Here is a 26378-nt window from a genome sequence, read left to right on the forward strand (position 1 = left end):
TTTTTTTCTCTCTCTCTCTCTCTTCCTCCTGCTATGTCCTCATCCCACCCTGTTTCTTATTTTCCCCTTTCCCTCACTTATTTTTTCCTTCCATCTCCTGTTTTCTTCTTGTCCTCCCCCCCTCCCTCCCTCCCTGCTGTCCAGGCTCCATGGTGCCGTTCTCCATGCGGCTGCTGCATGCCGAGCTTCCCCAGTACCTGGCCAAGCCCCAGGAAGCTGTGGACCGCCTGCACAATCTCAAAACCGTCTGCCTCACTGTTAGTACGCGTACACACATACACGAACACAGCCTCTGGATGAACATAAAGATATGCATACTCTGTAGCATTCACACAATAAAACCACACACCCACAGAAAAAGCACATTAGCCATACTAATCTTCAAGCCCACCTGTATAAACAGCCAAATGGTTGGATTTTAGAGTTATTGAATATGCAGATTCTAATACACACACATAAAAAAAGCCTTCAGCGATGGCGGTGGAGCAACTTCCCCCTCTGAAGTTTGAACCCTCCCCCCTTTCTGGTTAACAGATTCTGGAGAACTTGGAGAAAGGCTTGGCTGAGGATGGCAGCATGATCACCCTAACACGGGAGAACAGGCAAGGTAAGAAGCACACACACACACACACACACACACACACACACACACACACACACAGACATTTAGCTACAGACCTGGCCCCAATCCCAGACTGCAACACACTGTAGGAAGAGAGTGAGGTCATGGGCCCTAGTGGCTAACACACATACACACACACACACACACACACACACACACACAAGCACTGAGGCAGAGGTACACCTGGTGCAGGACTGCAGCATACCTTGGCCACACATACACACATTCTCAACCACACAAAGACACCATTGCGGTGCTCTGAAAGTGTTTAGCACCTCACTGCTTCGGTACTCGCGCTGAATATCAAACGGTCTCTCAAGCCCTTCACACCAAGCAGATCAATACAGATCGATCCTATCCAATCCACTCACATCTGCACAAGTGTGCTGGGGAAATAGGCACCTTCATCTAAAATTCACCAGGTCTAGGTAGACGCACCTCAACATAAGCTGATGTAAATAGACTTCATCTATTCTTCATTCTATTCATCTCTTCTCTTCTCTTCTTTTCTCTTCTCCTGTCTTCTCTTCTCTTAGCAGTACATCTTAATGCAGGTTTCTCAGTCCTCATGTTTGTGAGTCCTTTAACCACTAATTTAGCAACTTTTCCAAAGGTGTGTCATTTTTTTTTAAGCGACTAGTAGCTGTTTAAGCAGCTAATTCACAGCAATGAACAACAACAAGCCACTCGGTGAAGTTGAGCTAAATGTAAGATGCTTGCTTATAATTTGGAAAATTGGCAGGGTGACGCATGTACAAATGTGTGTGTGTGTGTGTGTGTGTGTGTGTGTGTGTGTGTGTGTGTGTGTGTGTGTGTGTGAGAGTGAGGGTGTGCCGGCTCTGCCCGTTTCTCCTCTTTCTAAAAGCAGAGTAATAGCTGTGCCCTCTGTCTCTCCTCTCCCTGCCCACGCAGACAGTCGACAGTCAAGTCAATAGCGCAGGGCCTTGCCTTCACACATCAGACCCCTACTGAGTGATTAGCTCTCCTCCCCAACACACACACACACGCACACACACACACACACACACACACACGCACACACACACGAGTGCAGTGATGAATACTAATAGGACTGCACACAAGCTCTTCCACACGGTGCACTGTCTAAGGAAAAGAGGAAAGCGGAGTGTGCCGCAGTGTCTTCCTCACCACCTTGCCTTAAAATAAACCCTGGTGTGGGGAGAGGGGAGGTGTAATGAGAGGGATGGGTGGAGGAGAGGGGGGGGGGGATAGGGTGACGTTACAGGGGACACCCGAAAAAGTGAAAATAGGAAGTCACCCTCAGAGAAATAAACCACCTGTCTCTGTCTGTCTTCTTCTTCTCTCCCTGTTTTTTAGCATCTCTTAAACTGTGGCAGTCTCGCCTCAGCCGGGTCATGTACTCCATGGCCAACTGTCTGCTGCTGATGAAGGTAGGTGTGTGTGTGTGTGTGTGTGTGTGTGTGTGTGTGTGTGTGTGTGTGTGTGTGTGTGTGTGTGTGTGTGTGTGTGTGTGTGTGTGTGTGTGTGCGTGTGTGTGTGTGTGCGTGCGTGCGTGCGTGCGTGCGTGCGTGTGTGTTTGCTCACGTTTGTGTGTGCCACAGTGAATGTGTCCCTGTATGCGTGTCTGAGTCTGTCTGGATGTGCGTGTGTCTTTTGTGAGGGAGTGTTTCTGCGTGTGTGTGTGTGAGAGAGAGAGAGAGTCTCAGAGATCTTTGATGCCAGGCTGGTGGAGGATTCACAGTGAAATCCCCCTAGACTGACCACTAATTGGATTCGTGGTCAGTGAGAGAGAGAACAAGACAGAGAGGGAGAGAGAGAGAGAGAGAGGGAGGGAGAGAGAGAGAGGGAGGGAGGATGGAGTGTGGATTTGGAGCAGACTCTACAGAGAACCACAGTGCCATCTACTGGTCAGTTACAATATTTTTCAATTACTTTGCCTCAATTTCAGTTTCAAGATTCAGAACTCTCACCTTTTAAGGACCATGACAGGGACTGTTGTTTCACATTTTCCACAGATCAAAATACTTGATATAACTGTTGACAGTTTAACAAACCATGTTTGAATGTAGACATATACGTGTAGGAGCCATTTACTAGTTTGTTTGTTGGGTTTTCTATCATTTATCTGTTTTGAGTTTAATCACTTTAGTTAATTAGTTTTACTTTTTTGATAATATTCTCTTTTGTCATTAGTCTCTTTAGATTATTTGCTTATGTAACATAGTTAGTTAGGGTTGACTAATATTTTGTTTATTTTGTATAATGCTATGGGCACATGAGGTTATTTCGGTAGGTAGACTGGTTTAGGACCAGCATGCACCTGGGTGGGCCTATGGTTTTTTTTACCAGAGCAGGAGAGGCAGCAGGAAACATGATCCATTTGTTAATTGGTTTGCTGCTTGTTTGGATAAATAAATCAAAAGGAAAAAAGAATTGGCTTTGTTTGGACGATGTATTTTTTTTTGCCTGCATAAACCAAATCCCCCATGATGCATCAGTGGCCATTTGATTTTGATGTTGGACTTTAATTTATTTGAGCGACAAATAGCCACTACAATATGTCTGATACTTTTCAGGCAGCCATTGTTTTTTTTTTCTTCTTCTTCTTTTGCAGTATTCAGAACAAAATGTATTATTCAGATATTTTTGAAGGATCAGAGTCTTCCCACATTAAAGAAAGATAATAAATACATAGGTACTTTATGAGAATAAAATGCTTGATATTTTAAGGTATTTATGGTTGAACCCCTGTAACCACGTGTTAATGAAGAAAACAATGTCAAAATGAATTACCTCTTTTTTTTCCTTTCAGTAGGTGATTACAAAAGAAGTTAAGACAAGTGTAGGCAGCCATTGTTTCTATTCATAACTGTGTGGTATGAAATAAAAAAACTTGCTTGGGGGTTGTAGTGTGAGGAAACACTGTAGACTTAAACAGTGTTAAGAAATCACTATACTAGGTAGACATGGTGTTCTACAGTATGCATTGGAAAATGTTCAACAGCAATACAGACTGTACACGAGGTGTAGTTAAAGGATAGCACTACTTTTATTCAGTACTTTCTTATTGCCTGTAAATTACATGAACATTTGGTTCTTACTGAACATGGAAATGTTAAAAACAGGAGTTTAAACAATTTGCTCAAACAGCTGGACACCAGTTTTTAACAAGCGTTACTCAAGCAGAAGGAGCTGTGGATTCATTCATTTGGTTCTCTAGTGAATTTTTACAGCAGCAAGATGGTGTGTGCAGGACTGAGTCTGAATAAATTAGCATGTGTGCGTTCATGATAGTGAAGCAACATGTCACCCAGTGTGGCTCACTGATGTGTTTTTAATCATTATTGAACAACAATGGAGCTCTGTGGCACAGAGGAGTAATAATACAATATTTGGGTGTAGGATACACTCACTCACTTTATTTACTATGAAAAGATATATTCAAAATAATAATAATAAATAATGATAAAATATTGCACTATAATACACGTACATGCGCACATTGCCCCATCCCAGTACACACTTTATCTACACATACACACACACACACACACACACACACACACACACACACACACAGACCTCCTGACCTCTCTCTGTCACCGGGCTCAGCAGTCCAGTCACCATGTGAGCAATGTGTAGCAGTGCGGTGTGGAGGTGGGAGAAGGGTCACATCGCCCCGCTAATACTCCATATGTTTGATTAATGCCCTCTCTCTCTCTCTCTCTCTCTGTCTCTCTCTCTCTCTCTCTGTCCCTCTCTCTCTCTTTCTCTCTCTCTCTCTCTCTCTGTCCCTGTCTCTCTTTTTTTCCCTCTCTCTCTCTGTCTCTCTCTCTCTCTCTCTCTCTCTGTCCCTGTCTCTCTTTTTTCCCTCTCTCTCTCTCTCTCTCTTTCTCTCCTTCTTTCTCTCTCCCTCTCTCTTTTTCTCTCCCTCTCTCTCTCTCCCTCTCCCTCTCTCTCTCTCTCCTCAGGACTATGTTCTGGCCGTGGAGACCTATCACTCCATCATCCAGTATGAACCTCAGCAGAGAGTGCAGCTGCTCAGTGGTATAGGACGCATCTTCTTGCAGGTTTGCATATTCTCCCCCCCACACACACACACACACACACACACACACACACACACACACACACACACCCACCATGTGCAGATAATACGGCACCAGTTCCCTGGATACAGACACAGCAGAGTCGAGTTTACCATAAAGACTAGAAGCAGCTAATTTAAAAATACACCTTTGTTTGTTTAAGCTGTACATACTAAGAAATGTAGAAATGAAAATTAGGTTTAGTGTGGGTTATTTACTCCAAACTTGACAAACACCAGTTGCTGATGGTGCCGATAGGAGCAGGTGAAGGAACTGTCTGCAGAGCTCACAGGAGTGTGTTGAGCTGGTTCCAGGCAGACAAGCAGGACTCTACCCGGGAACTGACCGCCCGTCAAAACTGAACCGTCGGGAGAAGGTCCATTATAAGAGAGGTGACTGGGAACCTGATGATCACTCGGGCTGAGACTCAGAGATCCTGTGTAGAGATGAGAGACAACCATCACTGCAGCACCGATCTGAGCCTTTTTACAGAGTGACCAGTTGAAAGCCTCTCCTCAGTGAAAGACGCATGAAAACACCTACAGGACTCTCAGACTGTGAGAAACAAGAATTTCTGGTGATGAAGCCAAGATTGAACTGGTTGGCCTCAGTTTTAAGCTTCATGTCTGGAGGAAGCGGGACACTGTTCATCACCTGTACAACAGGAACAGGGAGACTGGTCAGGGCTGAGGGAAAACTGAATGGAACAAAGTACAGAGATGTCCTTAATGAAAACCTGGTCCAGAGTTCAGGACCTCAGACTGGGCTGAAGGTTCACCTTCCTGAAGCACAACGCAGGAGTGGCTTAGAGACAACTCTGTGAATGTCCCAGACTCCTGACCTGAACCCAAATCTAACATCTCTGGACAGACCTGAACATGTGTCCTCATCCAGCCTCACAGAGCTTTAGAGGATCTGCAGAGAAGAACAGCTGAAAATCCCCAAATCCAGATGTGCAAACTTGTCACGTCGCACCGAGAGGACCGGAGGCTGCGATCACTGCCGAAGGTTCTTCAACTGAGTTCTGAGTGAAGTGTCTGAATTATGTCAGTGTGAAATTTCAGTTTTTCCTTTTTAATAAATTTGCAAAAATCTCTATAATTCAGTTTTTGTCATTATGGAGGATTGAGTGTAGATTAATGAGGGGGGCAATTGATTTAAATAATTTCAGCACGAGGCTGCAACAAAACAGAATGTTAAAAAAGAGAAGGGGTCTGAATACTTAGTGAATGCAGTGTATATTTTGTTGTGATCATTCTCTCTTGTAATCGTCCTATATGTCTTGAGTCAGTTCTTTATTCGTTCTTGTCTCATTTTACAATACACACTCACTCTCACATACACACACGGGTGAGTGGTTAATGTGTTACTGCTGTTTTGTTCTTGGCTAGATCGGAGACGTTAAAACAGCAGAGAGGTACTTCCAGGATGTGGAGGAAGCCTGCCAGATGAAAGGGAGCCAGTCCAGTCACACCACATGCATGCTGATGAACAGGTATGTCTGCCGCCCTGTTCAGGCGTGGTATTAACATGAGTCTTCAGTGATCCGATCACAAGCGGTCAGCTCTCAGTGCGTCAGTTCACACCTGGATTTAAAACGTGTCTCCGCATGCGTCTCTACATGTGACCACTTGTGATTGGATCTCACTTCCCTGCTCCGTATGCAGATAAACGTGGATGAGTTGTTGTTTTCAGCCACTGCTCACTGTTCCATATTTTATCCATTTGAAAACAGTAAAGTATTTTCAGTTCATAATAAACTGTGTTGGGAATAATCCGCCTGTCAGAGGACGTCAGTAGAGTAGCTGCTCCTTCAGTGTGGTCCAGGACACATTGACATTCACACTGCTAAAAGAATGTGGACCCATGTGGTCCAGACCTCCTCTGAATGTGGTCTGAGTGATCTGATCTCAAATGTGTCCTCATTGCGTCTTGGCTGCGTTCACACCTGAACTTAGAGCTGACCACCTGTGATCAGATCGCCTGAGATGGATGTTAATACCAGGTCTGATCAGGGCCTTAGTCGTGCATTTAGCGCCTCTCTACTGTGCGTGCGTGTCCGTGTGGACTTCATGCTGTTCAGGATCATTTTCACTCCACAGATTCGGTACTTCCTTCAGGGCTTTTTGCAAGTTGTTGCTTCCACCCTGCGTGTGTTTTAACACAGGAGGTCACACCTCTGTAGCTCTGGCCTAAGGAGATGTGGAGTATGAGATTGACACTGATGCCACGCTAATGCTAACTTTTCAACGGCAGTCACGTTATGATTCGCTTTTAGGTATTGTTTTTATTTATACTGTTTTAAATTGTTTTAGTTAAAAAGAACGAAAAAAAAAAAAGAGAACAATATGACGTGTGTGTAATGGGCCAATCACCAGAATATTAAAACCAAAATGTTACGGGAAGGGCCAACAGTTTGACAGAGAGGGACTCACAAGCACTAACACACCACACCAAAACAAGAACAGAGAATCTTGTTGTTTTTGAAGAATCTGAATCCCTAAAGAAACCCAGTAACACAACACCTTGGATGAAATGTGTGTGTGTGTGTGTGTGTCTGTGTGTGTGCGTGTCTTTTTTTTTTCCAGGGCCTTTGTCTACCTCAGTCAGAACAACTATGCTGAAGCACATGCATCCTTCACTGAAGTCTTGAAAATTGACCCAAAAAACCCTGTTGTAAGTACAACCCCATGCACTGCAATGTAATACTGCAGCGGCCGCTGTTGCAGTACAGCCAACAATATGTTTTCACTTTGTCATTATGGATTATTTAGTGTAGATTGGTGGGTAAAGAAATGCATCCATTTAATATTAAATCTACAACATAATAAAATGTGCCAGCAGGGAAGAAGTCTGAATACTTTCTGAAGCCTCTGTAATTATATATTGCTGGTGTTTATCCGTTTAAAGTCACAGAACGCTGCTTTTTGTTTCCACATTTGAACTGTAAAGTTGATCTTTTTAAGGGAAAAGTAGGTCGCATCATAACAAGCCTTGAAAAGACAGTTCATCTGAACTTGGATGGGTATGAGTACTCGAGTTGCTGACGCCTCAGTTGGCGTTACGTGCACCATGGCAGCCGTGACCAAGAAAAGTGATGTCTGGAAATACTTTGATTAAAAAAATAAATAAAAGAGGACAATGATGTGTAGTTCAAGATATGTGGCGTTAAACTTGCATATCATGTTCTCCGACAGCCGAACAGGAGGCTTGGTCGGGGAGGTCCGCAGTCGGTCACGGACCTCCCGTATTTTGTTTTTTATGGTAAAAATTTATTTATATAATTTATTTGCAGGTAACCGAGTATTCGTTAATAAGGTAATGAGAGTACTCGAATATTGAAATTACTGAAAACGCCTATCCCTAATAGTTATGTTGCAAAGTTTGTGACTACTGTAAAGTGTGCTCAGTGTCATTTGATCGATTCATTTGTGGATTGAATTGGTTTTGTGCCAAATATAATAATAATAATAATAATAACATATAAATTATAATAATATAATAATAATATAATAAAGATAAATTCACATTAAAACTCATCTGCCCCTCCTTCTGTACATTTCCAGGCCAACAACAACGCAGCAGTGTGCCTGCTATACCTGGGCCGTCTGAAGGAGTCCCTGGGCCAGCTGGAGGGTCTGGTGCAGCAGGACCCCGCGCTCTACCTCCATGAGAGCGTCCTCTTCAATTTGACCACCATGTATGAGCTGGAGTCGTCTCGCAGCACCCAAAAGAAGCAGGCTCTGCTGGAGGCCGTGGCCTGTCGGGAGGGGGACAGCTTCAACACACAGTGCCTGAAACTAGTCTAAGAGGCAGGAGGTTGGACTGAGAGAGGACACACACTACTGCATTCTCCTCCATTATGACAGGAAGTAAACCCCCACCGCACCCACCTTTAAAGCTTGCTAATTCACAATTTCTAAATTAGTTTTAAATGAGTTAGTTTAATCTGTACTAAAGCACACGTGTGAAACGTTGCGGTTTTACAGGGGGGTGTACTGGACTATCTCTTGTCCAGGCCAAGTGATTTCCCAAGCAACAAGCAGAGACTCATTGAAGTCACTTGACCCGGACAAGAAATGGAAGACAGAGGGGCCGCTATGACCTGCGAGGTGACAGTCATACAGGGAGTTACTGTTAACAAGATAATCATCGCTACCTAATCTGCTAGCATGTTGAGGAGACTGTGTGAGCCCTTGTCATAATGTTATCTTTTAGACCATACTGGATGTGGGTCTGATGATGTTTTATGTATTTTATGTCACAATGGATGAATTAGGACTTAACATTTAAAAAACACATTTCACTTATTCCTTTTCATCTACTGGTAAGAACTGGTGAGTCATTCGCTGGTTGAAACACACATGAAAGAATTTGAGAGCAAATAGTTTGATAATAGCACTGTAACACAGAAAGATTTTTAAAATCTTATTAATCAGAGGTTATGTTGCCATGATTGTTCATGAAGGGTAAATATTTTGACAAGAGGTTGTTTTGCTGCAAGTCTTAGTCTTTCTTCTCTGATTTCTGGCCTCTCACATTTGAAACCTTTGGACTGATTACATTGGAATCAGTGATAAGGTTCTGCTGCGTCAAAATTAATTACAATGGAAAGAATAAAGAAAATGTGGGAGGTTCATCAACAAACTTTACCGTATTTCTCCCTGTGCTTCACTAATTGTTCAGGGACAGATGTATTAAGCGCTTCTTCACTGATTGGCTTTTTATAAGCTACAGAAAACTGGCCCACTGGCACCTTAGGCTGTCTGCAACAGTCCGGTGACTCTACCTTGCAGGTCATGGCATGTGGCAGGCCCTGAACAATGTCCCACCAAGTAATGGTCCAGCACTTGACACGGGCATTATCCTGAGCTTCAGTGTGCTTTAAGACTAATAACTGTCCACAGAGGTCCTTTCAACGCTCCTTCGTCATCAGACACCTGAAATACTGGATTAACAGTCAAAGACCACTCAGTTTCAGTTTTCTCTAGGTTCATTAACTCATGCAGTGAAAATGAATAAGTCCGTCAGACAGATTGTATCCTTTTCTTCTAAACAAAAAAATCATGTAAAATATTCAGAATCCCAAATTGTACACAGAATAGATAGATTTTTGTTTAAATTATTATATAAAAATTATTATCTTGTTAAATCTTTTATTGATTTGTCCTGGTTGATCTTTAATTATCACTGTTTACATGTTGTGTTGATCATGTTTGTGTAAAGGCATCTGGAATAAAAAGAGGCCTAAATAATGGTGGAATAAAACTGTTCTTTTAAATCAACTAGCGTAGTGAATTGTGTGTGTGTGTGTGTGTGTGTGTGTGTGTGTGTGTGTGTGTGTGTGTGTGTGTGTGTGTGTGTGTGTGTGTGTGTGTGTGTGTGTGTGTGTGTGTGTGTGTGTGTGTGTGTGCGCACAGTGCCAGTCAAAGGTTTGGAAACACCTACCCATTCATAGGTTTTTCTTTAACTATTTTCTACATTGTAGAATTGAAGACATCACAAATATGAAACTAATAGGACTGAAAGAGTGAGAGGCAAGGAAAACCACCACAACGGGAAAAGTTGTGAAGAAGAATCATTGCTCATGTTCTCATTGGTCGCACCGATGAACAGTCCTATCATAGCCGTCATATCATATTGTAGATGATGATACTTCTGAGTGAGGATCAGAGTAATGCAGCTGAAAATATTTTAACATTTAGAAAGTGGACTCAATGATGTTTAAAAGTGAGTGTTTATTTATAGGCTGCAGCTAGTCTAAAACTGTTTTAACAGCATTTCATTTACTGTATATGAATTTACACATTGAAATATAGACAACTGACAATTCACTCTCAGTTTTAACCTCAATCCTTTTTCTACCGAACATCATGAGGCTGTTACTGGGTCAGAATGTGACATTACAATCATAGATATATAAACCCCTGTCTGATGTGTTTCATTTATATCTATAAACCTCTGTCTGATCTGTTTCATTTATATTTTCATCATCTGCTGCAGCAGAACTTCCTTCCCATCAGGTTAGAGCTGAATAAATATATTTAACATTTAGTCCAACAAACAGTAGATTCCAGCACTTAACATCCATCCAGGATATTAAAGTCTGCTAAATAATGTGGTCTAGTGGACTACACTGAATAAAATGTAGGCTAATATTTTACTTATTGACTTTATTCTTCAGCTCAGACGCAATACTGCTGCTGTTATTTAATAATCACACATTAATATCTTTCTGGCTCCACTGGATTCAAATGGAGGCGCAGCTCTTTATTTAGGCAACCCGTTGTCATGGTGAATCGTGGAGTCGGAGCTCCATTGATGATTCTTCCTCATGTACGCGGTTAACTCGGAGTGAACACACTCAGACTTGATTGAACTGACTCAGATCGGCTGTTCTGGAACCGAAAACTCAGAGTTTCCATCTCAGGATTCATCAGCTTCAGAGTTCAGAGTTAGGCTCATTTGTTAAACCTGCTTTCTGGAATAGACCCCTGCACTCCAGTGTTGCTTTCACGTTGCCTCTAACGTCTGATCATCTCTGTAAAAATGGTTGGTGCAAAAAAAGAGGTGTGCAAACCAGGCAACACTTTAAGACTACTGTTAATAATATCGGCATTCGTAATCTGTATTGGACATGAGGGTAGAGAGGATGATAAGTGAGTAAATAGCGATATCTAATTTGATTAATTTATTTTGAAGGTTGCCACCGGAAGTATTAGATGCTCTTTTGTCTAACTTCATATACAGTCTGTGGTCTTAACACTGCTGGAGTTGACTGCAATGAGATATTATTGAGTCATTAGAGAATAATGCCCTCCAGTGGCAAAAGTCAGGAACTACTAATCCACAGCATTCTGTGGAAATAATAAAAATTGTTATTTATTATTTATTAATATTATCATTATTGCAGCTTTCAGATCTTGCATTATTACTCATGCATTAATATTAATGTTTATGGTATCTGTTCATATTAAACCCTAACGTGGAGATAGAAAAATATTTGAAAACGTTTTCCTACATTTTGATCTGTTGGTTTTATTTTGAAAGTTGTCACCCAAGGTATGTACCTTATAGAGACTGTGCATTTACTAACTATTGTGTAGTCGTTAGTAGTCTTCATGGCTGTACAGAGTTTAAGACTAATGTGGACAGTGTATGTATCCATATACATAAATATAAACATGGGGGTGAATAAAGTATTGATAACGCTTCACATGAAATAAACTCTTATGTTCTTAAGTGTTTCTGAGTCCTCAAACCTTCTGATTATTTGAAATACATGAAAATATTTTCAAAAAAGATTTCAATGTGGACTTTTGGACCCCACTGTATATATGTGCGTTTGTGCATACACTCATTATATACAATATGTATATTTAAAAAAAAAAAAAAAAAACAGATTTAAAGTAGCAGCAGTTTTATTGTCAGTTGAATAAAGGGTTTGCAGCATGTCCAGTCACATTCAGTTAACATTAACAGGTACTGATTTAGAAACGTTTGAATATAACAATGGAAAATGCTGCTATCAGTTGCATAATTCATTTTTCAAACATGCCACTGACGCTAAGTTTGACAGAACCTAACATATAAGATAAATAATTCAAGAGAACAAGGCACTGCAGATTGTCCAGTGGTGGAGGAAGTATTCAAACCCTTACATAAAAGAGAATTGTAATTATTACAATTCAAAGTTCTACATTTGAAATATCACAGTAAAATTACCAAAGTATCATCAGCATATTGTACTCACATATCAAAAAAATAAGTAATAGTAAATGGCCCCTTTGTTAACTCTAATACTGCTATTGTATTATATACTTTTGACAGTAGCTGGTAGAGGTGTACCTCGGTTTAAGTACTTTAGTTTGTACCATTGCAGAAACCATAGAGTTGTCAACTGTAGTAAAAGGAAAAATATTTCCTCCCTTAGAAGGGTAATAAAGTAGTACTTGAACCTGAAATTTTACTTAGTTACAGCATGAGTAACTGTGATTATTTAGACTAAATGTAGGTTATATCATTTCATTTACCGCTAAAAACAGTCTAAGCACATAACATGCTGATGATTTCAACCTCATTTGCTACAGAATATGTCTCTAAACTTTCTAACTGAAAACCTGCTTTAGTCGTCGGGCAGAACCAGATTAGATTGGAAGGAGCATCTCTCTCTCAGGTTCCTGCAGAGAAGCCACGTACTTCTGACGAATGTCAAAGTCATCAGCTGGACGGTTGTAAGCCTTCCACACAGGTTCCCCCACAAACAGCCTCATGGCTTTAGTGTAGTTCTGAAGAAACAAAGTGTTAAGATCAGTCTGAATGTGGCCAGATAAAGGACTAGGTCAACTCTGTCTTCATTTTAAAATCAAATTAACCATTTAGTGCTACCCTGTAATAAAAGTGGCTCATTAGCTTCTCTCACAGACACCAACAAACCTTTTCAATGCAGACATTTTGAGTTGTCATAGCAGCAAAAGCAAAGTTTAATTCATAACATCCATTCCATGAAGGCGAGCTGGTTCCAGAGCTCTGACCCATGGTGGCTCACTGATGTGGCTTACTGGGATGGAGCTGAGTCATTGTTGTTTTTTTTGTGATATTCGTTTATCCTGTGCTCTTACTAGTCAAAATGTCTGTTGTGAACCAGGTCTTTTCATTTAGTTAGCCAGAAGCTAATGGATGTTTTAGCTGCTTTAAAGAAGTTTGAGTGAGAAAAGCTTCCAAACTTAGAAAATTCAGGCACTTTAACATTGGCTGCCTGGAGAAGAACAACCACAGATTTAAGTTTAACATGTCAAAGTTAAAAAACAAACAACAGTGGCAACAATATTGACTATGCTAACGGTAGTAACATATCCCCCAGCTGCAACACTTTGAGGAAACAGTAATGTTGTAACTGTAATGCACAATGTATGTACTCTGTGGATTCCTTGTAAATAACAGTAGAATTTCCTGTGTTCGGTCGAACAAATACTATTTAACAATCCTCATCTGCTCATTCTTTGGTCAGGTTGCGCTCTCAATATTTGCACTGGTGTTTCAAATGTTATTGTTTTCTTTAGCAACAGACCAATTTCTCCTCAGGCATCATTTAAATTTCATCTTATCTGATCCAGTGGACTGAGTTACATTGTTAAAACTGTCAGTGTTGAACAGCTATGCATCCAAAGATAACCAAAAAGTAGTTAAGACAATTACATTAATTTACACTCCTGAAACATTCATCAACTGTGGCATCATTAATGCTCTTGAGAATGCTAAGAGAATGACTCTTGTGTCCTCTGGGGGCAGCAACAATGGGAGAATATCATCTAGTTGTGTATTATTTAGCAGATGCCCTCGGACGTACCGTCTCATCCAGGGTGAAGCGGTGGTAGATGCCTGCTGGTAGGGTGATCAAGTCTCCTTTTCTCATGGAAATCCTGATCCACCTGTCCTCCTTGTCCCTGACGTCGAAGTAGGCCTGGCCGTCCAGGATGTAGCGGATCTCATCATCCACGTGCAGGTGCTCTTCAAAGAACATCTTCAGCTGAGACGGTCGGACAAAAGAAGAGACAGAGGCCTGAATAATGGTGGTTTCTTCATTGAATTATGAAACTTTTACGCCCAGGTCAAGTGGCAGCTGTCCAAATGAGCGTCATATCAAACTCACACTCCGATGTATACTTAAGCAATACGAACACGAGAGGGAGTGAGCTGTCACACGGACAACATGTGGCTATAAGCTAACGTTAACTGTTATAACAGTTGGCTAACGTTAGACTTATCTGATTTTCTTTCTCATCCATATAGATAGGTGCTGCTGAGACTGGAGCTGCAAACCTGAGGCCCACAGCTGGCTCAGGACATGTTGAGAATTTATTTGTGAAAACAGAAGAAAATCAAAGTGTGTGTGTGTGTATGTGCTACATTTGTTTTTACTCCACATTATTATGTAACAATGTTTTGTTTGTCAGGGGGAAAAAATGGTTCTAATTAGGGAATGTGAAACACATTGAAAGGAAGATGAGGATTCTCACATGGTGGGCTATAGGTCACTCTGCAGCACTGTGAACTGAATAAAGAACACAATATTACAGGCCAGTGTCCAAGGAAGGCAGAGATAGCGCCTTGCTGGAGTGGCCAGCCTCAGGAAGCACATCTGATTACCTTATATATTTAACTGTTTAACTGATAGTAATTATCCTGAGAATTCTTATTGTTGTTTAAACAATTAATTATTAACATCCATAGTTCTAAATGAATGATTACATCTTTACTTTCTTCTCTCTCACCTACTGGTCATGGAATAACTCTTCTCCAATCAAATGATTTGGTCAGAACTAACTGTTGTATACTAATTCTGTGCAGGTTATAAACTCTTCTAATGCAGTGAAGACATTTCTCCAGTAACTCAAATTACTTTCTACTGTTGCTCCAACAAGGTGGCAGCATCTTTACCTTTTCCTCATAGTTGGGTAGTTTGTCCTTGTGAATAGTGATGATGTCCATGTAGGAGTAGCCTTGGTCTTTGCGGATCTGCTCCAGCTCCGGGTCTGTTTCATAGATATCAGCATTCAGCTGCAAAAAAAAGGGCAATAGCTCTCCTCAGAAAAGAAACTCATCCGTGGAAAGTAACTGAAGCGAAAACACTCGTTTAGATAAAGTGTTGCACATTAAACCAAAGTCACATGCAAGAATTAAGCCTCTGTTTGTGCCATGTTATGCTAATGTGTAGATATTTCAATTTGGGTTATTTTCACAGGTTCCAACGCTTTTTTTTAAATTACTGTTAGCACAACAATGTAACACATACAACAAAATGTCAACATATTTTCTAACAACGTAAGTTTTTTTTTGAGGGTCACAGTGGTTATGTAACCCGGATTAAAGTTTACAGAGGCTTTGTAAATGAATGAATTGCTTATACTTAAAACATAAAAGTTGACTTCAACTATGTATAAGACACATTTCTGTTCACCTTGGTTAATGTAGCAGCTAGCTATGGTGTAAAAACTTTAAAGACAGCAGCTGCGGCGGTTGTAACGTTACCTTCCAGTAAAATACCCCGAGCTCCTTTAATTCATCCAGGGACACAGGCTGGTTTGGGTTCAGTCTGTGCGGCTTTCTCTGGTCTTCATCAGAGCTGTCCATGAACCAGGCTTCTAAACCCATACTGGAGCTGACCGCCGCACGTTTCAACAACTGTAACCCAGAAAACACACAATTACAATGTTTGGAATAGACACGAGTGTTGCAGTTGCATGTCACATGACTATAGCCACATTTCCTGTATACGATAGGGAGGGACGCTGTTTGCTCCTATCCTGATCATATCCCTGTAAAAATGGGCGGGGCTGGTGTGCAAACCACACTACACGTTATGACTACTGTTTATTATATCGTCATCATTGTGCTTTGAAAATGAGGGGAGAGATATTAAACAGTAAGCTATCCAAATTGGTGAATTTATTTTGAAGGTTGCCACCGGAAGTAATCGCTTTATGTACAGTCAATGGTTTTAAACCTGCTTGGAGTTGGCTACAGTGACATATTATTGAATCGTGAGTGACCTCTAGTGGCCACAGTCAGGAACTACTACTCCACAGCCTCTGGTGGAAATAATGACCGTTTGTATACTTGATTTATTAATATTATCAATATTACAGCTATCAGCACTTGCATTAATATTCATGTATTTATACGAATGTTTATGGTTTCTGTGTTCAAAGCAAACCCTAACGGGTAGATAACCGGAAGTATGTGCTACGTTATATATGCTGTGCATTTACTAACTTCTGACTAATGCAGACAGTGAACGTATTCATATAGACCTAGGTAACTATCAACGTTGGGGTAAATAAAGTATTGGAAACTATTTTAAATTTATAATTTTAATTGTCTTATTATGAATGTTGTCACCGGAAATCTTTGCATTGAATTCTATCTATTTTCCCCCGATTACGTTGACCAATAATACATGCCGTGGGCAACTCACACTAGTTCAATGGTAGAAAGAAGACGTCTGGAAAACAGGAGTCTCTCGACGAGGATGGGATTCGAACCCACGCGTGCAGAGCACAATGGATTAGCAGTCCATCGCCTTAACCACTCGGCCACCTCGTCCGGATGTTGAACGAGACTCTACAGTGCCATCTTGTGTCAAAATACATGACATTTCGCTCGTCCTAAAACCTGTAGCTGTTCACAGCCAGTACTGACAACATAGATTTGTAGCACTTAAACCACCAGAGGGCACCGCACTTCAGGAGACCTCACTCCGCCTAGTCACACTTGGAGGGTGTTTCATCAAGCAGGATTAGAGAGGCTGTCTGATGGCTGAAAACAAATAATCTATCTTGATGTGACTCATTTCAAATCAAGCAGACAAAGCTTAACACTAGGTGCAGGATTGTGTTTTAGTCTGAAAATGGTTTCTGTTTGAAATAACCTAAAGAGGCTGACAGTTCTTTATTTCAAGGTGAACCCAACACATCGGCCTCGACAGGAAGGGAAGACGTCATGTGGATGTGTCATATCAGCTGGCACTACTTGCTGGTTTACAGAGTAAACAGAACTGTGCGTGAAAACTGAATGCAAACTACAGCATGACTCACAGAGCTGGGATTGATTTGATTCTTTGTCATAAAGCACAAAATGAATGATGTGAGTTATTGTTCCTATGATCATTTACCCGATTAGAATATACAAAATATGAGAAGAAAAGCAAGACAGTTAATTCAATTGTCTTTTTACTGCTTTATTGGAGCAACTCTTCAACATTTCAGCTCCCAGTTAATCGGAACAATTTATGAAAAGACAGACAGAGTTAATGAGTCTACCAGTAGAAAACTCTTAAGTTACTCATGAGATTTCCATTGATGAAGACGTCGTGGAAGTCCACACATATCGTGTGATCCATTTCATCTAAGGGTTAGGGTTAGGATAGACCATCGGGTTATGATGTACTGACAGATTCCTGTAGGCTCAGCACTTAAAACCTCAAATTAAATAAATGACCCAGAATATGTTGAAACACTGTCTCCAATTCAGTTCAGAAATTTTACTGCTCATGATATGCATGGTGGTTTCCATAGATGATAATGAACCAGGCTTCTACACTGAATGCCGCACGTTTTAACAGCTGTAACCCAGAAGACACACTGTTACAATGTTTGGAATAGACACGAGTGTTGCAGTTGCATGTCACAGGACTATAACCACACTTCCTGTATACGACGGTGATGCTGTTTGCTCCTATCCTGTTCATATCCCTGTAAAAATGGGCGGGTCTGGTGTGCAAACCAGACTACACATTATGACTACTGTTTATTATATCGTCATTCTAAATGTGCATTGAAAATGAGGGGAGAGATATTAAACAGTAAGCTATCCAATTTTGTGAATTTATTTTGAAGGTTGCCACCGGAAGAAATGGTGGGTTCCATAAATTTAACTAACTTTTATGACATTAAAAAAAAATAAAACTCAAAATCGGCAAGAAAGACAGGACAGAACAAATTCTTATAGGAAAGACGAACCCAACAGGGTCCAGGGGGTGATACTTTTAACTGGGATTTCACAAAGATATTCTAGGTCTGTTGTGTTGGACCAGTCTTCATTTAGCTCACAGATTAGGCTAACGCAAGTAAGATCGTTTCACAATAACGCCTGACAAACTGTAAACCAATATTATTAGACACCTTACCCCCAAGAGAATCAAACAACAACAGACGGGTAAACACGGCACATAATTTATGGTTTGCTGGCAACGCGAGGAGAGAGAAACTATAGAGTGAACATTTGGTCTTTTCATTTTGAGGCAGCAAACAAACATTTCTTACAATTTATATCTACACTGGCGTCCAGTAGCTGTCAGGGGCCCATCATACTTATGGTTCATAGTCTTCTAATTTTTTTATTTCCTTTCATATAAATGTTCAAAAATTGCATATTTTAGTAAAAGTAAATATTATTTCTACCCACTACTTAGTCAATGAGGCTTGCTGGGAAATCTTAATTTGACCAATGAGCTTCCTCCCCGTCATTCGATAACTTGCGTGAGAGGACGTCAATTTTTTTCTCAACGTTTTGGCAAGGAGTGTTCTTCAGCTAATGGTCGGTTAAGCTAGCCGCCTGATGTTTTGCAAGTCCAAATAAAAACGCAGCGTTCAGAGGAGGAACGACAGAAGAGGACAGGATGAGTTTACTGCTAAACTGACGGAATTAGTTTTTTTATTACTTACCGTGCTTCAAGTTCACTGAATGCTAGCAATGTTGACATGCTAACGACGAGGCTAACTTTATCTTGATTGGCTAGACTCTCAATAAGGAACAGCAGAGCCAGGGATTTGGATTAGGGTAGTGTTGTTAATGACTTTGGATGAACTGGCGGATGAACTTCTAATGGGTGAGTACAGGTTTCTCTGTTTATGAAAAGGTATCAGGGGTTCAAATCTACCTCCCTATCTACCTCCCTATGTACCTCCCTGTTGGAAAATGCACAGCCACTGTAATCTATGTGTGTGTGATAACCTTTGGCTGCTGTTTAACTGATGATGAATTCTATATTAATAGTAATTGTGTGATCAAGGGCTGTCATCTATTCATTCATACTGTGCAGACCTATAATGAGTTGTTGCGCTTTTCTTGGTGGCTATTTGTTTTATGCTTACTGACACATTAACTAACTTTGTGCTGATTTGTTAGCATTTGGTGCCTAAAGCTATTTCGGATTTGTAATAGTTGCTGTGGTGGTTTGAGTTCAGGGAAGGCTGTTGCAGTAGAGTTGATAAACTAGACACCAAGGCTGCTATCCGATTTGTGCTGATCAAAGGCTGGTTTGCAGGATGGGAGTTGCATGGTGAGCATCTCCATGGTGACATAGCTATTGGCTGCAGCTAGCAGATGGGACATGAGCAAAAAATAAAATGTCCATGTCAAATGAACCTATCCCAAAGGTGATGTGTGATCTGACTCACTGGACAAAAAGCCAATGGGATTTAACATGGGCTTTTGGATTACTGCAGAAAATAAACTCTGTGACAAACAAAAGTTTATGGTATTTACATGTATTGTTCAGCAGGCTAATCTTCACTGATGAACACCACTTTTATGATTTTTGAAGCCTTAATATAATAGCCACAAATAAAAAGGTAATGTTTGGCTATTAACTAACTAAACCACCATTGCATGACTTCAACGTCAGCACTACTAAACTTCCAACTTGTAGTTTCATTGAGCTCTTACCTCTTCTATAAAAACCTTTCCTCTTACAAAGTTAGTAACAATTTGTTTAAACACAACAAGGCTGTAAAGGTGGACTGGCGAGTAGATTGGTGTTTATGTTCGGCGTGTTGATGTTTAAAATCCCAGACAATCTCTGTAGTCTCATTTAGACACTTTTTAGCAACCGCCCTTTTTTAAAAGACATAAAAGCTTAAAGGAATCAGGACTGAGGAATCAATTGATGTATTTTATGTCATAGAATAAAATGTGAAAATGTGTTGAACTTGTGTTAACCACAGACCTTAGTTCAACCATCTAACCAAACACCCATTCAAAGAATCCATAGACTTTGGGACGAGGAAACCACAGGTCCATCTGTGTTTTTACCGGCTACATTAAGCCCCTTCTCCACTTGTTAAAAAAACTACTAACACTCGCTAATATCTGGCTTTTTTCTGCAATGGAAAAGGTTTAAATAGGCATTCACAGTTTAGTGAAGATTTATTCTTTAGGAAATAGTAACAACAGAACGTAGAGAGTTCTAGAAGAAATCAAGTTAAAATGAATATTTACAGTAACTATCTTTTGGATTTGGAGCTTGTCTGTTACAAACAACATTGTGTTAATGCTACTTTTTAAATCTTTTAAAATGGAATTTTTGGTGAAAAAATAAAGCAAGTGATGCACCTCAATGGTGGGTACCTGATTCTGCATTTGGACCCATCTTGAGCCACCTGGAAAGAAACACAATAAGACAGGAGTAACCATAAAAAGAAGGCAGGCTTCAAAGATCGAAGTAAGAGGAGGAGTCAGTTAGACAAGAGGCATCACCCCAAACACAAACAGTTCTGTTCCAAGACACACACAGGAGTGAACACTTGGTTCTTATTGTGAGATAACGAGATTTGGTTATGGTGGGATTGTGGGCATAGTGTCTTGGCTTAGAGTGTGCCTAGTTTAGGGTGCACAACGTGTGTGTAGCAATACTTGGGTGACAAGTCCTCCCATCAGATTAAGTAATCCTAACGTTGAAGGACGAGATTTACCAAAGAATCTTCTTCTGGTGTTTCAAATTAATTGTTTCCCCTCCTGGTTTCAACTTTCGACAGCCAGGAGAATATCACCTCTTTATTGGTTGTGGTAATGCAGACCCAGTTTAAACCATATCAGCTGCAGGCTTGGTATAATTTATACAGCATACTGTAACTGTAAGAGAGGGTGTAATGTTTCTGTTCACTTACCTCATTTAGTTTTTTCTCTTTAAGGGATAGGCCACTCATATTACATGTAGTTTGCGGAGTTGAAAAGCAATGAGACAGGGCAATATGAACTCTTTGCTGTACTATATTCAATAACATAGTTATATGGTCAGAGGTGTAATGTTATCTGGAGTGCACCTGTGGCGTGCGCATGGTTTCAAAGGTTAGGTAACCACTGTTCCTATTGTGACAAGTTTACAAAGATCAGTCAACTATTATCTCATGATCAAATGTTAGACTGACTTTATGAACAGTTTCATCATATTGAGAATATGAGGCAGCATCAGACAGACAACCAGCTTGGTAATATTAGACCATAGCATGAATGTTGTAGGTTGTAATGAGTGGAGGAAAAGTTAAAGCAGGCAGTGGTCAAGCTAAGCTAATAGGCTAGGCCATGAAAATTAAGCTAAGCTAGCTTTCATTTCCAGCAGCACTGTGGAAGCAGCACAAGCTGTCCAGGTTTAAGAGGTTGACTTTGTCATGTGTCTGTACTAATTACCGATTCAATTCACTGAGCAGCTCAGAGGCTACTGGCAGCTACCGGCAACTTTTAAGGTGGAATGTTTTCTTGTGTGTTACTTAATGCATGATCGATGTTTGAAAAGCAATCAATACTTTTTTGGTTGTAATTTACACTTGGCCATCTGAGCCACCCAAGACATGTGTAAATGGAGTGTCAGACATTCTGCTTTGGAAAATCAGACTTACATCCATCAAGTGGCCAGAAACATGACTTTTAATTATTGCTAATGTTGCTCTGTATGTGTAAATAAGAAACTGTTTCCTGACACATTCACCATAGCAACTATATGATAATAATGTGTTAAAATGTTGTTGCAGAGCCCCCAGTTAAAACAATTAATGCAGCTTCAAGTTTTGCAAATAGATGACATATATCGGGGTGGGGATAATCAAAAAATATTAATAATTAATAAAAATGTCTTATTTTGAGGACATTTTAAATTAGCGTCAAATTAAGGGTAGCTAAACCCACATCACATCTCCACCTTTTCCTTCATATGTACTCTTTCATGTGAAGCTAGTGAACATGGAGAGGCGTTTCAAGCTGGCAGCAACAAAGCTTTTTTCAATTATGCTTTTTATAAAAGAAATAGCAGCTTCTTTATCTTTGAGTTGGTTCCATGTCAAAATCCCAGGGGGGAATTTTTTATCATCTCCATCGTCCATCAAGATACATACACCCTCTATAGTGTCAATGGCTCTATGAGCCTTGGCAGTTAAGGCAGGATTTGTCCAGGATGCCCATTTTCTGAAAAAAAAAAAAAAAAATCAATCAGGATTTTTTGAGGAATGACTTGAACAGGAGACAAATTTGGTCGATGTGATAAATGCCCCAGTCGGCATTATGTAATATGTCTTTAAAGCCCCAGTCCGCTATCTGCCAGGTTTCTGCAGGGCGGGCAACACACTCTTTACTCACACGAGCACAGTTTGCTGTGATGGCCAACATATCAGCCCACACTGCTTCTTTCTCTGAGCTCTAGCCCAGGTTTAAAATAGCTCCGCTCCCTCTCAGGTCTTTACCATGATATTTGTGATGGTCTTACATAATCTGCACCTCCTGATCTTCTCTTCCTCTTCATCCTAGTGCTTGTATCCCATTCTGCCTGCCTGTATCTGTTTCGCTCTCTCTCTTCAGTAGTTTTGACAGAGGGAACACAAAAAAGAATTGTCAGAGTAATTTTCATGGCAAAAGTAGCTGGTCTGCTCCTGCCCAGACAGACTGGCAAACATCAAAATCCTCCTGTTTTCAGCATCTGTTGCTGCTTTTGTCATGTGGTAGTTTGAGGATGTCAATATGCTAATAGTCCTGGACATTCATTTTACATGTACCAAAGAGCCTGTTTATTTTGTGACAACTTCATTTTCTTGCCGTTACCTGTCAGCTGCTAATCAATTACTTGCATACTGTGGAGCTGTCTGTACAGTCTGAAGATATTTTACCACTAATACTTGTCAATGCTGAAACTGACTGTGTTTGGTCCATCACAGCTGTAGTAGGTAAGGGCTTTTGTTCCAAAGACAAAACCAAAAAGACGAGTAACATTAGACACCACAGAACACTTGGACTCCATGGATGGATGTTATCAGTCATGTTGATGTGAAGTGTTGGACTAACATTCATAAGGCGACCAGAATCATGTCTCCAAATTACTGCTAATGTTACTCTACGTCTGTTGAATGTCCAAATAGACAACTGTGTGCAAACAGTTTAGCAATAACAACTTCATCAGGTGATAACATGTACAGATTGTGGCCAAAAAAATCAATTAATGCAGTTTTAATATTTTAGGTCAGGTAACTGAGGTAGCTGTTAATTCAGCAAGACAGCCTCCTTTCAAAAGAAAAAGAAAAAAGATACATTTGTAAAAAACATAATTGCTAGTGATTATTTCAGTAAAATTCAGTGGTTCCTTTTCCCTATAGCTAACCCAGAACTAAAAAGTAATTTTACATTTATAATACTATACTATTTGAAAATGCATGTGAAATTCTGTCAAGTTAGCTTTTATCTGTTGACTAATCCTGTGATTAGCTCGCATCAGTCCAGCTAACATCTAGCATCTCTGAACATCCATGACAAAAGATATCAAAATATGTTACGTTTTCTCTTCCCGTCCTGCTTAGCGATTGCAGGCTAATCAATTTTATGACATTTATTTAAAAAAAAGAAGCATCTTGTATATATACTAGGGGTGAGCATGATTAATCTATGATCGATAATTGATCGTGAAGGATTTTGTGGATCACGTAGAATCTGATCAATCTAACGTGTGTATCAACAAGGTTGTGTTATGTAGTGTGTCTTGACGCAATGAATTTCACTACGTGGCAGCAACCAGCTGGTGCACAACTTAAATTTTCAACAGAGAAAAATGAATACTCAGCTGCCGGCGCGCGGGCTGCTGTAGGCATCGCAGGCAAAAATAACAAAGCTCATTATAAACATTGCAATGCCGCTTATAAGCGCCGTAGCTTTGGCTTGTTATTTGTGAAGAGGTTTGGCTCAGAGCCTCGTGCTACTCTGTCATTAGGAGCGTCGCTTATCTGTTTAATAGTTAAACAATTAAACTTTAACTCCCTTGTTTAAGAGGATTGTTGTTGGACTATAATTTCTTCTTAGAATAAAGATTTATTGAGGAAAAAGATGCTTTGTTTAGTATTTTCTGCCATAGCATTTTTTAAGATAAAAAATGAATAATGAATTGATAATTGATCGTTGATTTTCCTGATGATCAATGAAGGAAATTTCTTCAAGTGCACATCCCTAATGTGTGTGTATATAGAAGAAATATACTGTATATACTGAAATATATACTGTATTTTCTCATTTCTTTATCCTATTTCATCCTGACAAATTTAGAACATTTGTAGGTATCACAAATAATGATAATGATGATGATTATGGTTAATTTTATTGTTATTATCATGAATGCGATTTGTGAGTGTTTTTATTTAGTGATAAGCCCAGATAAGCTTACAGTACGCATGACTCTGCTGTACAGCCTGAGATACAACCTTGAATCCCAATGCCTTCCACTTTATATTCTTGCACACTTGTTTGTGTGTGTGTGTGTGTGTGTGTGCGTGCGTGCGTGCGTGTGTGTCTGTGTGCGTGTGTGTCTGTTAGATTCTGCTGAAATTCAGCAGCTCGTTTCGTCCTCCTCTCTTCACACATGCAGTGAAAACAAAAAGCTAACACCCACAGAGAACAGCACACACACACATAGACAATAAAAAAAGCCAGCAGGCACCCACACACATAGACACACGCCCACACACAGTACAACACACAACAACAATATGAAGGAGAAAGACACCTAACTGAGAGAGAGGGGCAGTGAGAAGTACTGATGGATAGTGAGTGTTTGCATAATCTGCACTCCATCTGTTAACATTAACGTGTATGTAAGAGAATCACATATAGAATGAAGATGTTAGCTATAGTCAAAAGTGCAGCACAGGGCAAAACTCAATTATTTGCTGGGTTTCCCTGCAGTACGTGTGGACATTATGGTCACTGCAGACACACAAAGCAATCAACATCATCATCTTGTCTGTGGGAAGATACAGAAAAGTGTTCTTATGACACTGCATGGCTGTGCATGGTTTTCATTTGGCACATGCAGAATTTGTTCTCATCTGTTTTCATCATTTTGATAATTTGGTAAATCACCATGAATATGAAAAAAACAAGAATCTTCAATCTCAGCAGACCTGCTGTGGATAATCAGGCAGTGTAGTGCATCCACCCACCTGCTCAGACCAGGTCAAGAAGCACCTGGTGAAAAGCGAAGCGCTGCTCTGAACATTTTCTTCCTCTTCAGCTATTGAAATCCTGATTAGAGAAGAGAGGAGTTGATAAACACAATCATCTGGAGACTGTCCTCCTGTAAAAAACTAGCCCACAGGTCGTCTGTGCAGCAGGTTATTAAGACCCATAGATAAGTTTTGTTGTTAGGTGACATCTGTTCGTTGTAGTAATTCTGACAGGAGCAACGGAAGAAGTAAGATGTGTTATATGGATCAAAAAAGTCAATTTTTAGAGGAGGTTGTGTTGGATGGATGAATCAACAAAATGTGTGAAACTAGCTGTGTGCATTGTTGTTTCTTTAATCCATCCCCATTCGACAACCTTAACCACTTAGTTGTTATTGTAACCATGCCAACAAAGGAAGTACTTATTTTATCCCAAACCATGATCTTTTCATAAATTCTAACCAAGCCATGACCGTTTATTATTGTAACCATGGCAACAAAGGTCTGATACGCTACTTTCCGTACACTGCATGTTTTAACAATATTGGTTAACCTTATGGTTAAAACATAACACATGAAAAAATAAGAAATGTAGCAACACAACTGAATAAACATCCACTGTAACAGAAAAAGTAACAAAAAGTTTCAAATCTGGTACAAAACATAATATAACTCCTGGGCATTTGTTCAGAACAGCTTTTAGTTAGGGTTAGGGTTTTTGAAAAAGCTTGTTCTTATTTCCCATAGGGATGCTGGAGTGCATACATCATGATAATTTTTGGGCTACAAGATGAGAAAAATAATGACCTCCATTTATAGCCTCTATAGATCAACAACCCCATCAGTCCCTGAAGACATATTATGGTTGTTTTGTGTTATGGAGGTATTGCTGCCTCACTATGATGAGAGTGGAAACGGTGAAATATAGCAGCTGTA

The 26378-nt window shown here is 40.2% G+C and overlaps 2 protein-coding genes and 1 non-coding gene across 3 annotated transcripts in view; 1 reads left to right on the top strand and 2 right to left on the bottom strand.

Annotated features, from left to right (window-relative positions):
- The window catches only part of trappc12 (trafficking protein particle complex subunit 12), a 39370-nt gene extending 29393 nt beyond the window's left edge, over positions 1–9977 (top strand). The window contains exons 6-12 of the mRNA XM_056393367.1: positions 145–257; positions 535–607; positions 1961–2034; positions 4576–4674; positions 6084–6187; positions 7281–7368; positions 8259–9977. Of these exons, the coding sequence (XP_056249342.1) occupies positions 145–257; positions 535–607; positions 1961–2034; positions 4576–4674; positions 6084–6187; positions 7281–7368; positions 8259–8501 (794 nt within the window). The 3' untranslated portion in view covers positions 8502–9977. The remainder of the gene's footprint in view (positions 1–144; positions 258–534; positions 608–1960; positions 2035–4575; positions 4675–6083; positions 6188–7280; positions 7369–8258) is intronic.
- Positions 9978–12095: 2118 nt separating this feature from the next.
- adi1 (acireductone dioxygenase 1) lies at positions 12096–15964 on the bottom strand. Its single transcript, XM_056393368.1, has 4 exons — positions 15724–15964; positions 15133–15252; positions 14042–14221; positions 12096–12980 (listed from the first exon to the last, which is right to left on the bottom strand). The coding sequence occupies exons 1-4, from the start codon at positions 15844–15846 to the stop codon at positions 12840–12842; spliced, it is 564 nt and encodes a 187-aa protein (XP_056249343.1). The 5' UTR covers positions 15847–15964; the 3' UTR covers positions 12096–12839.
- A 751-nt stretch (positions 15965–16715) lies between these two features.
- trnas-gcu (transfer RNA serine (anticodon GCU)) lies at positions 16716–16797 on the bottom strand. Its single transcript has one exon. It is a non-coding gene; the product is annotated as a tRNA-Ser (tRNA).
- Positions 16798–26378: the final 9581 nt, after the last annotated feature.

The sequence above is a fragment of the Seriola aureovittata genome, chromosome 13 (assembly GCF_021018895.1).
Source record: "Seriola aureovittata isolate HTS-2021-v1 ecotype China chromosome 13, ASM2101889v1, whole genome shotgun sequence".
Lineage (NCBI taxonomy): Eukaryota > Metazoa > Chordata > Actinopteri > Carangiformes > Carangidae > Seriola > Seriola aureovittata.

Excerpts from the sequence above, each read along its gene's own strand:
- adi1 (XM_056393368.1), bottom strand. The coding sequence starts at position 15,846 with ATGGGTTTAGAAGCCTGGTTCATGGACAGCTCTGATGAAGACCAGAGA. Across the intron at positions 14,222-15,132 it reads TACCCAACTATGAGGAAAAG|CTGAAGATGTTCTTTGAAGA; the intron begins GTAAAGATGCTG and ends CGACCGTCTCAG. Across the intron at positions 12,981-14,041 it reads GCTTCACCCTGGATGAGACG|AACTACACTAAAGCCATGAG; the intron begins GTACGTCCGAGG and ends TTGTTTCTTCAG.